Source organism: Benincasa hispida, chromosome 8 (assembly GCF_027475165.1).
Source record: "Benincasa hispida cultivar pf3 chromosome 8, pf3_genome.v1.1, whole genome shotgun sequence".
NCBI lineage: Eukaryota > Viridiplantae > Streptophyta > Magnoliopsida > Cucurbitales > Cucurbitaceae > Benincasa > Benincasa hispida.
In genome coordinates, this window is record NC_143485.1 from 24,174,013 (window position 1) to 24,186,376 (window position 12,364).

The 12,364-nt window shown below is 32.9% G+C and overlaps 2 protein-coding genes across 3 annotated transcripts; one reads left to right on the plus strand and one right to left on the minus strand.

Moving 5' to 3' along the window:
• Positions 1–1,893: 1,893 nt before the first annotated feature.
• On the plus strand, positions 1,894–4,623 carry LOC120083398 (WEB family protein At1g12150-like). The gene is made up of 2 exons (XM_039039150.2): positions 1,894–2,125; positions 2,316–4,623. Exons 1-2 carry the CDS (start codon positions 1,949–1,951, stop codon positions 3,816–3,818), a joined length of 1,680 nt encoding a protein of 559 aa, XP_038895078.1. The 5' UTR covers positions 1,894–1,948; the 3' UTR covers positions 3,819–4,623.
• Positions 4,305–8,510, minus strand: LOC120083399 (phosphatidylinositol/phosphatidylcholine transfer protein SFH1-like). 2 transcript variants are annotated; one of them, XM_039039151.2, is made up of 11 exons: positions 8,217–8,510; positions 8,057–8,085; positions 7,116–7,199; positions 6,981–7,034; positions 6,810–6,887; positions 6,519–6,572; positions 6,377–6,436; positions 6,203–6,298; positions 5,940–6,041; positions 5,699–5,779; positions 4,305–5,015 (listed from the first exon to the last, which is right to left on the minus strand). In XM_039039151.2, exons 1-11 carry the CDS (start codon positions 8,269–8,271, stop codon positions 4,698–4,700), a joined length of 1,011 nt encoding a protein of 336 aa, XP_038895079.1. In that variant the 5' UTR covers positions 8,272–8,510; the 3' UTR covers positions 4,305–4,697. The 2 variants fall into 2 exon arrangements, with proteins under 2 accessions (XP_038895079.1, XP_038895080.1); XM_039039152.2 differs by lacking the exon at positions 8,057–8,085 and having other exon boundaries at positions 8,217–8,473.
• Positions 8,511–12,364: the final 3,854 nt, after the last annotated feature.

A 12,364-nucleotide genomic window follows, 5' to 3' on the forward strand; every position in this document is an offset into this window, starting at 1 on the left:
CTTTTGTTTTAAATATGTATATAAGTTGGTGATGTGTTAACCCCACTTATTATGGAAGAGTTCTAGTTACTTTAGAAGCTTGAGATGGAATGCATGAAACTAGACCTATAGTTATACTTGTCTATCAGGTGATACAGGAGCGAGGAAATAGGTTATAAATCTCAGTTGGACAGTAGGTGTCATAAGAGGGTTAACATCTGCTGTCTCATATCTCTTTCTAGGTTAAGAGGGTAGCTTGGGAGGGGGTGTGACACAGCCTCCCCCCAGTCAAATTAAAGGACCATTAGCAGGATACAAAAATTATATTCATTAGAATAGCAACCTCGAACTACTCAGATCTAGTAGGACTCTTGAATATTCACTCTCAACTCGATTAAGATTAAAAAAATATAAACAATGAAAGAAATGAGACAAGAACTCTTCAAATGGAATGAGATACCACAAATATGAAGAAACAAAGTTGTTATTTAGGCTAGAAACTTAGTAACTCTCCAAGATTTAAAAAAACAAATAAATAAATGAAAATTTGTTAAATTTAACTCAGTTGAGTTGATACTTGATCAAAATCTAATATTACTCGTTCAAATGAAAGAAACTACAAAGTTAAATTTGTAAATAAAACATCAATTGATGTTTCAATCCAATTTTAAAGGTTCACAGATGAAGAAATTAGAAGTAACACATAATCATACTTCTTTCACAACATTTATAAATATCAGAAACATATCATTGCTGTAATTTTGGCTAAAATTCTGCCCTTCACATTGATGTTGATTATCACTGTTGACAAGTTTGAATACAACCATGCAAAATTACTTCCAAATTTCTTATTTCTGTATTGTATTTCTCATTTTGATCTTATTGCCTTGGAAAAAGGTATACCATAATATTTCATTCAATTTCAAAGTTTTTTTTTTTTTTTTTTTTTTTTGATGTTCTTATCCAAGGTGGAATCATTTTCATTTTTTTTGTTTTTTTTTTTTGTTTTTTTTTTGTTTTTTTTTTCAAGGGCTTTATATGATCTCATTATTCTTCTTTCTAATACCATAAGTGCTATGTTTGTGGCAAGGAACAAATTTTTATAGGGCTTTCAAGAATTTAATTTCTTGTGGTGACATATAGAGTCCGTAAAAAAATCATTCTTTCAATTAGGATACGGAAGATAAAGTTGTTTAAAACTATCTTGAATGCATTAGTTGAACGACTCAAGCGATGGTTCACATGGTATAGATTCAAACATTAACTCGATTCTAGATTTATTCCATTATTAGATTGGTAATGACTATTAAAGTTGTTTGTTTTGTACATAAAATCGTTTAGGATAAAAAAAAAAATTCTTACAGTGGTTATTAACCACAAATTAATTGGTTGGTTAACTGTTGACAACTAAAGAGGCATTTTGACCCACAAAATATTTTGGTTGGTGGTTGCATCATTTTAAACCATAGATGTGGTAATGGAGAGTTTTTAGGTATTTGAGAGTTTTAACCCATTAATAGATATTGGTTATTTTAAACTTCTTAAGAATCCAACAAGAAGGAGAAATTTAGGGAGCCTTTGCCTCCCAATGGTGTTTTCACCAAAGTTGTTAAAAGAGTTGTTTTTGTTGATTCCCAATTATTTATAATGAGTTTCTTATTGTAACAAGGTGTTATCTACACCTACATTGAGAATCTAAACCACATATTGAAAGCTTAAGAGTGTTCTTTTGATTAAAAAAAAAAAAAACACTAAGAATGGATTGAGCAACGGACAGAAGAAGATCACTATAAATATTGGTGAGATTTTTCTTCTCTATCATGAATAATTTTCCATACTTTATAAATTGATGTTCTAAATATTCCTTATCATTACTTTTGTTAGGATAGGATTGGTGAAATGATTTTACAGGTTACGAGATCTCAAAAAGGGTAAATATAGATATAGATATAGATATAAAAATAAAAGAATGGCAAACATTCGTATAAAAGATCCACAGAAAGGGTCGCCAAAGGCGGAGGTCGGAGAGATAGACACAAGAGCACCATTTCAATCTGTGAAAGCTGCTGTTAGTTTGTTTGGAGAAGTTGCTGTCTCTTCCAAGGACAAACGCACCATTAAAAGAACCAAACAACTTTCTTCTGAGGTATTTTTAATTTTTTTTTTCTTTCTTTCTAAATTTGGTGGAATAACTATTTCATTTTTAGTTTTATGTTTTTTTATATATATAAAAAAGAAATACAAAATAGGTTTTTAGAATAGGAAGAAGAAAGCATTGATTCCAAGATGGAACCTTGAAAGATTTCTTTTTTTTTTTTTTCTCATCATTCAAACAGAATGTATTGGAAAAGGAAACACAGCTTTTGTTGGCTCAGAAAGAGCTCAGCAAGATCAAGCAACAGCTCCAGAGTTCTGAATCCACGAAATCCAGAGCACTTTCTGAGCTCGAGAAGGCCAAACAGACGCAGGAAGATCTCACAGCCAAGCTCTGCTCTGTCAATCAGTCCATGAAATCTGCTATGGATGCTGCTGAGGTTGTCAAGGTCCAAGCCAAGAAGCTTGAGGTTGCCAAATCAGAGGAGATCAGTGGAGGTGGTGGTTGCGCTTGGAAACAGGAGCTTGACTACGCAAGAAATGAGTACACGATCACTGTCGCCGAACTTGATGCTTCCAAGCAGGAGTTAACGAAGATCCGACAAGATTTCGATGCAGCATTGGAGGCAAAATTGGCTGCATTCCAGCTTGCTGCCGAGGCGCAACGATCAGCGAATCTCAACGGCGACCGGTTGGTTGAACTATCGAAGCAAATTGCTGCAATGCATCAGTCGATTGAACAACTTAAGCATGTTTCCATGGAGGCACAACAGGAGCAGGTTAAGATTCTGGCAGAGAAAGAAGCACGTTTCAATGAGTACAAGACTGCCAAGGAAGAGGCAGAGAGGAATTTGGCGATTCTTCAGAAAGAAATCGATCCCGAGCTGACCATTTCTCTTGAGGAAAAGCTTAAAGAAACGACTGCAGAGATCGAGGTTTTGCAAGAAAAGATGAAGGAGGTTCATGCTTCTGAAATGGATACTGTGAGAGCTCTTACTGTTGAGCTCAACGAAGCTACAAGGACTTTGCAGAAAATTTCTGAAGAAGAAAGCTCCCTAAGGATCTTAGTTAGTTCATTGAGACTGGAAGTGGAGAATGTGAAGAGGGAGAGAGAGGAACTGAATATAAAACTTGATGAAGAAGAGAAGTTGTTAGATGCCAAAAGAGAGCAGATTTTGAAGCTCCAACAACTTCAAGCTGAAGCTGAAGCTTCAAGGCAAGAAGCTGAACAGATGAAGGGAGAAGCCGCCAAGCTTAAGCGAGATGCTGAAGCTAGCAGAAGCTTCATAGAGGAAGCAGAGATCAAACTGCAGATTGTACAGAAAGAGGCTGAAGAAGCAAAAGAAGCAGAGAAGAAAGCCCTTGAGGAAATGAAGAGTATGTCTGGAAAACATAAAGATGATTCTGGTGAAGGTTCAGAGCCTACTTCGCAAATCAAACTGACAGTAGACGAGTTCGAATCATTGAGTAGAAAGGTCAGAGAATCCAAAATGCTAGCAGAAAAGGAGGAGGCAAACAGCATTGCCGAGGTGGAGGTAATCAATGCTAGGCAAAGTGAAGTAACGAAGAAGCTAGAGGCCAACTTAAAAGCAATTGAGGAGATCAAGATAGCAACAGAAATGGCATTAAAGGGTGCAGAGATGGCAGAGACAGCAAAAATTGTGGTCGAAGGTGAACTCCGGCGATGGCGTCAGGAGGAAGAGAAGGTGGCACCTCAAGTTACTTCTGGACATATTTACTTTTAGATTTCGAAACCAAAAGTACTACAGAAGTAGGATTAGAACTCTAAAAGGGGTCAAAGTTGCTTCAGAATCTAAAGCTAAACCAGATAATCAGAGCATCTTGTTGGATGATCTAAAACGTTGGGTTCTTCTTGGAATGGAAGCCAGTCACATTTTGCCATCATTAAAATGGGTGGCATAGATTTAAGCATTAAACCTCAACTTTTATCTCTCGATAAGCTTGAGCAACTATGTACATTCAGACATCAATCAATGGCTGTAAAACGAAAGAACATTGCAGGTGCAAATTTAAGCAAATTATATTCTCGATTCTAAAGGGGTGGGGAGAAAGAAAGAGAACCCATCAAAGAAAAATGAAGCTTCATGTTCTACTCAAGTTGCAAACAACTGAATTTATGCCCAATAACACAATGGGGGACAATTACAGTAAAATATCTTATTTTGATGCGAAAACTGTTAAAAAAATGTACTTCATGTAAATAAAAGCTATTGATAATAAGAAAATATTTATTATATTATTAGATACCTAGAAATTTAGTAGGCAATAGCATTTCAGTAAATATGAAATGGCTTGTGCAGCAAGAAGTTAACTAAAGAACAGTGACTAGAGGACAAGTACATTGCCTTATCTAGCTAGGAAGGAACTTGACTGCTTAGCTAGCCTATATGTAAAATTACATACAATATATTTTCTTATATGTGGATTTCTTGGGAACTATTGCCAACTGCAAATGAGTAGTGCATTAGTCATTTTGTGTAATACCATTAGCAGGGCTTCCAATATGAACTTTCAGCTCAGCAGCCTTCAATATCTTGACGAAATGAAGAGTGAGCTTATGTTGCTTCAAGCTGAAGGCATCATCATCTCTATAACCTCACTCTTCAAATTTTCAGGCTACCTAGCGAGTTCGATAATCCGTTCGCATTCCCGTTCCCGTTCCCGTACTTGTGCAACTCTAACTCAATGGTTTTGACGATTTCAGTTCCTTCTGCACCTGGTTCAGGTAGACTCACATGAACAGATCCTTGTTTGATCGGTCTTGAAGATTCCTGAACAGCTTGCTCCTTGATATGGTTGTAGAGTTGTTGATGAAAGGGATGGTCCAAAGAGTAGCAATTTTCAGCTCCATCAGATGAATGACGCGATGATCCAGAGCCTTCTCTTTTGCAGAAGTGTGGTACTGATGAATAATCCATTATCTACATGAAGCATAAAAGTCGACCTTGTCATTGAACAAGAATTAATCAAAGACATCGAATCACACAGGTGGTATATAATTCGAACTCAGTTCACTTTCATAAAAACTAAATCCATCTTACATAAGTTACAAGCTGAGTAGAATTGTAGCTTGGTTTGCTAGCTTTTGTTGGTAGATGAGATTACTTATGGTAGTTTCAACTATTTACGACCATTTACAAGTGTTCAAATTTAAACTATGTACTTGGGTGAATCAAATAACCTTAAAGTTTAAATCTTATTAATGATGTCAATCTCTTAGAGTTTAAGGTACCTAACATTATTCCAAAAGTTAATAATCTTCCACCCTAATTGTTGAACTCAAAAAAATCAATCTCTCTTGGTTTGAGTTGCTGCTATTTAGGAGATTTGTGGTTTTGGTGGCAAGGAGACCATTAATGGTTGTGTTTATGTTTTGGAGTTGTCTTAGAGCACTTTGTTAGTCGTTTGATTACCTGGTTAGCTCCATTTGGCTATTAAATTTTAGGTATTTTGTTGGTTGAATTTTCAGTTATATATTAGTTAAATTTTAGACATTCTTCTAGATTGGTTTTTGAAGAGGATATTATATTTATTTCATCATTGATCAAGTTTGGATTCAATTTATACCTAATGCTTTCGGGACAAATAATCAAAATCAACTTACCTTCAGCAGTTCATCTCTTCCACTACCTGATAAAACTTGAATTTTTTTCCTGGTCCTTTCCTGCAACAGAGGCTTAACAACCTGCAGGGGTTACAAATTAAAGGCAAACATGAGATACCTTTTGTGTTTAACAGGATATAGAAATATCTTCAAGTTATCAATTCAGAGAAGTTCTGTTAAAAACTTAGAAGTATAATTTTTGGGATTATACATATATATATATATACACATCTACACTTACCTTCCAACAAGATGAAAATATGTAAGGGACATTTACTATGAAATATGTATTCGTCTTCTCTGGATAGTTCAAGTCGTCAATGGTTGATATGATTGTCAACAACTGCAAAACACAAGTACAAATAGAGCTGAATATGGAAGAACTCACAAGTTCCACCAAAAAATAAAGGAAAGAATCAGGTAGTCAAAAAGAGTTATGTTCGAACTCTGAATCATCATTTCGAATAAGAAATTAAACTCTGTTAGATGTTAAGATGTTTTTACCTTGATTTGGCTCAGCGCTGACAGTTTTAAACCAGTCATGTCTAATACCTTCACACAAGTCGTAATAGGTCGCCCATACTTTTTTGATGCAGAAGGCTACAGAGAGTTAAAAGGTCAACACAGTGCCTAAGGAAACAAAGATGAGAAACATGGGTCCATAACTCTAAAGCTCACCAAGATTACGCGATCCCGATATTCATTGATTTGAATGTGTGACTGCACATAGTAATTAACCTGTAACAGAAGCAAGAGGAATAAAAACTTAAAATGACAATTCATAAATGTGGAGAAGATCATTTTCCACAACAGTACTCACAGATGCTTTATCAAATGTGCTGAGTCCCACACCAATGGCAAAGACTGGTAGGCCCTGGTCGAAAGAAAACAGGTATTGATATGGAAAGGAAAAGAAAGAAAGAGCAAGGACAAAATGTGCTAGATTGTATAAAGTTTCCCTCATAGTCGGTTTGGTCGTTTTCACTACTTTTAAATAAATTGAACATGTAGCTCTTACTCTTAGCAAGATCTTGAAGGAATGCAACAATAAGTAAGTTTCCAGAACCAAAACCTAAATTCCACCACTTTGAAGGATATACATAGTACACACCTCTCTTGAATAACCCGAAAGTCCTATGAGCTGAGAATCACGAACCGCTCTGTAAACATCGACAGGAATGATAGGTTTCTGTATAGAAAGAGCAATGAATAGATACAACAAGAACTCAGGGGACAATTGACCATGCAGAAAGCTTGAGGGCTAAGCAGAATAAATACTTACCGTTAACATCATATCGATTTCATTGTCTACTCGCCATTTTAAACAATCTACCAACTGCAACATCAGATAGGATACATCAAGATAAGCATGACATATGGATCAGTACTTTAAGAATATTAGTAAATCATGTCCAACCATTTTGTGCGCTTTGCTAACGTTCCATTCCCGCGCCTTAAGAAATCGCTCCAAAGTTTCGGTTAGATAGCCTTGATGAACATTCTGCAACCATACATAGAGATCATCAAGAGCTGTTGGTACTGAATAAAAATAGCTAAATAAGCACACAGTAGTCAACCTGAGAAATGAATAAATATGAGAGGAGAAGAACAGGCTAATCACATACTAAATCCACTTAAAACTGGATAAGTTCAGACTCGTTAACAGGTTGTGTTCAATCCCATAATTCACCCAAACCTAATTTCCCTAGAATCTTTCACATGAATGACTTAAATAGTTCCACATAGCAAAATTCACTTCTAATTGCATTAAGCTGCTCACCAACTGAGCAAAGCTCAACTGGTGTAGGCATAGACTTTCGACCAAGAGGTCAGAGCTTCTTACGCCCACCCTCAAATATTGTTGCACCCCAAAAAGATAGCGTTAAACTACTCAGAATCAACTGGGAAGAGATCAACTAATCTCATGAGTAGCCAAAACAATCCCAAATCAAATGTCAACAAGGTCAGCAAATTGCTGATTAGACCTAGCCGACAAGTCTCCTCCCCACAATATAGCTTCAAACTTCTTAAATATCAGAAAATTAGCTTATTGGATTCATTTCTACAAAGAACCCTTCAAATAATTTCCAACTTTTAACTCACCGATCCCTCAAAACAATAAATCCCAACCAATGAAGATTGTAACTTGGGGTCAACAAACAGAGTCCAGAAAATGAACATTTGACCTTCCCTTTCTTAAAATACATGGAATTAGGGGAAAAAACAGAAACCCACTTCAAGAACAATAAACAAACTCAAAAGAATAAGAAACAAAGAAACAATGAAGCAGTTGAAAGTTGAAATTGGTAGAAAACACACAGATCGGACACAAAAACAGAGGACAAAGAGAATGCGAACCTGAAAAGCCCACTTCAATCGCTCCTCAACTGGCATTAAACAAAATACCAAAGAGAAAAAGGGGGGGAAAGAGAGAGGAAGAGAGAGAAAAATCAAACAGGTGCTTAAAAAAGCAGAAGCTAAAAGAGTAGAGAAGAAGAAAGAAAAATTAGAAGCTAACCCTGATCCATCAAAGCTCGGAGCTGCCGGATCGCCTCCTCAGAACCGATCCCCATTTGTTGTTGTTCTTCGGTAGGAAAAATCAAGGAGGAAAATCAGAATGCTATATACTACCCACCAAATAAAAGAATTAAAAACAAAAACAAAAACTTGGTTTTTTGTTCTTCACTCGAATTTCATTAAAAATAATTATTTCCAGTAAAAAAAAAATGAAATTTATGTTGCGAGTCTGTGAGGCCTTCTTACATGATTTTAAATACAGAGGACAAATACCGTCGTTTGGTTTTAAAGGCAGACACAGAAAGAGAAAGGGAAGGGGAAGGAAGGCGAGTGGTCAACACCAGGAGCAGGACCCACCGTCTACTTCAACTGGTCTCTCTCTATTTAGGGTCAAAGGAGAGAAAAAATAAATAAATAAAAGGGCTTTTTCTTTTTCTATTTCTTTTTTTTTTTCTTTCTTTAATTCTATTTACAAAATGTAATTAAATTTTGAGGAGCGATATATACACTAAGCCAACCTAACACGTTTTCCTTATTAAGTATTTTCTTTATTATTATTAACGAATAATATATTTTTTTCCCTAAATTTTTATTCTAATTTCTATTTAATTCCTACATTTTAAAATATTACACATTTAGTTCTTAAGTTTTGAATTTTGTTTTAATTTAGAGTTTTGAATTTTATTTTAATTTAGTCCCTAAATTTCAAAGTGTTACAATTTTACTTTTGAGATTTGAGTTTTGTTTTAATTTGGTTCATGGATTTCAAAATTTTACATTTTTAACCTCAATTTGATATTTACTTTCCATTATTGACATCAATTTCTATTAATTAATTAAAATTAATTAGAAGTGAAATTTTAAATTTAATTTTAAAATTGATAAAAATAGTGAAACTCAATTAATTATATTTCTTCTAATGATTTTCATTTATTAACATAAATTAACTCCAAAAGAGAGAAAATGAGTATTTAGTGATAAGTTGAGGTTAAAAGTGTAAAATGCGAGACATAGGGATCAAATTGAAGCAAAATTCAAATGTCTAGCATTTTGAAACCTAAGGACTAAATTAAAATCAAACTCAAAACTTAAGAACTAAATATGTAATATTTTGAAATTGGGAGACTAAACGAAAATTAGACCTAAAATTTAGGGACAAAAAAGGATTTTTTTTAATTATTATTATTTTTTCCACAAACAAGCAATAAAGAAAACATAATAATTATAATCTAGCCTCCTCATCAAGGATGATAAGAAGTGTTAATACAAAAATCTAGACTGAAAAACGCACTCAACCTTTACCTGACCCAATGATTAATCTATATCATACTAAAATGCTAGATCTTTGAAAAATATTTGTAGACTACTTTATCCAGTGAATTACAAATATGCCATTACAATATTTATCTTAATTCTAAATATATGACAAAACTAATTAATTTATTTTGTAAAACTAATGAATGCCAAAAAGGACGTATATAATACTTTAAATCATGTAGTTCGGTTATAAAGAATAAAAAAATTAAATAAAATCATGTACTAAGTTATTTTATTATTATTTTAAAACAGTTACAATTTTATTACTTACAATTCTTAAAAGTTAAACCGTTACCATTCTTTTAAAATTCAAATAATACCAAATTTAATTTTTATAATAATGACTTTGAACTAAAACGTCCGTTTGTTCAAATTCTAATTCATGAAATGTAATAACTGATGAACGTTGCCGTACACTATTCAAATTCCTCATCCCAATTTAGAGGTGTTCATAGGTTGGGTTAGGGATGTTCAAAAAACTAGATGATCCGAAAAAACCGATCAATCCAATCCAATTCGTGCGGTTTGAGTTAGGTTGGATTCAAATAAATGAAAATTTTATGGGTTGAGTTGGTTCACCTAATATAACCCAAACCAATCCGAATCCACCCGAATTTATTATTAATTTTAAAATATATTTTTTTTGTTACTCATAACACAATTATTTATACATATATTGATTTTAATTTTATTTAATTTCATTTTTAAAATAATTTATTCTTCAACAGTGGTTTCTTTGCACTTCGGAAAGAAAATTTTCACTATATAAATTGAAGTTGAGTAGTTAATCTTAATTCAATATATGAAGATAATTAAATTAGATTTTTACATATTTACATTTTGTTTCTTTTTAAAATAAAATTTTAAATATGACCCGATTAACCCGAACCAACCCAACCCAAATATTTCATGGTTGGGTTGGGTTGGGTTCATTTTTTAATAAGGGTTATTTAGGTTGAAGAAATTTACCACCCGAACAATTGGGTTGGGTTTAAAAAGTCTTTCTACCCAACCCAACTCAACCCAACCCATGAATACCCCTAGGTTGGGTTGAGTTGGGTTGAAAGACTTTTTAGATTCGACGATTTGTAAATTTCTTCAACCCAAATAACCCTTATTAACAAATGAACTCAACCCAACCCAACCATGAAATATTTGGGTTGGGTTGGTTCGGGTTAATCGGGTCATATTTAAAATTTTATTTTAAAAAGAAACAAAATGTAAATATGTAAAAATCTAATTTAATCATTTTCATTTATTGAATTAAGATCAACAACTCAATTTCAATTTATATAGTGAAAATTTTATTTCTAACGTACAAAGAAACTACTTTTAAAAGTTGTTGAAGAATAAATTATTCAAAAAAATATTTGAATTAAATAAAATTAAAATCAATATATGTATAAATAATTGTATTATAAATAACAAAAAAAATATCTTTTAAAGTTAATAATAAATTCGAATTGGTTCGAGTTGGTTTGGGTTATATTAGGTGAACCCATGAACCAACCCAACCCATAAAATTTTCATTTATTTGAACCCAATCCAACCCAAATTATACGATTTGGGTTGGGTTGATCGGTTTTTTCGGGTTATTGGGTTTTTTGAACATCCCTACTCCAACCTTTTTCTGACATCATTAGCATATTGTTGGCGACATTCTCTAAAACAAAAGTACTCACTAGCTCCTCAACCGCCATAAACCCTATCCAAGAACAATTAGTTCATGCGCTAGCGCGATTAACACACGAGAAAGTTCAAGGGATACTTCTTTTTTAGTACATTATTACTATGACAAATAGAAACATATTGAGTATATGACGGTTATAAACATGAAAAAAGAATGAACATCGTTAACATACATGAAAGGAGATATCAACGTTATATTTTTTAAGACTAACACAAGGTTTTAATTCTCTTAAAATTCTCCCTATTTTAAGAGATTCTTAATTTTAGATTTATAACATCTGTATACAATAATTTTGTGAGTTCTCTATATATGATGAGTCCAGATACAAAGATCCAAAGTGAAAGATTAACTAACACATCCAACGCTATTAAATCATGTAAAATATTTAATATTTTACATTATTCTCACATTTGTACCGGGAGCGATACAACTTTAATAACACTTTCAAATCTAATTCTAGTACTTTTTCGACTCAATTTTTTTCTAATTTTTTGTTATTTTCTATAACTTCTTCGTTATGGTCAAATTTAGAATTATTTTGATTCCTTCTATCAAATATTTTCTATATCAAATTATATTTATCAAATGAACCCTCTTTCTTCTTTTAGATGGATTATTGTAATGTTTATATTTAAATTGGTACAATTTTCTTATTTGCTTTGTTGCTATAGAAAATTTGTGAGAACTTAAGTCTCAATTATCTTCTGGTAAAAGTAATTAATTCACCCGTTTAAGCGTGGATATGAGAAATCTTTCTCAAACATATTGAATTGAGTTAATTGAAAATTGGTAGAGGAAATTGATTTAATAGTTTCATTGTTTATTGTAAAATCGATATTAAAGAGAGATTCTAAAATTAAAACAAATTTTAATTATGGTTTATAAAAAAAAAAAAAGGGTTAAATTATACAAATATTTCTAAACTTTGTACATTGTGTCAAAAGTGTTGGGTTGATGCCCTAAAGCCTCGTGTCCTGTAGTTTGTAAACAGTTTGTACGAATACTTATGTTGTTAATATATAATATTTACTTCACATCTTGATTTTTTGCTCATTTACTTATTTTATTTGTTTTACCATAAACCAATAAACATAAAATCCCTGGTTATCTGTATGTGACTCAAGCATGTATGTGGTGACATA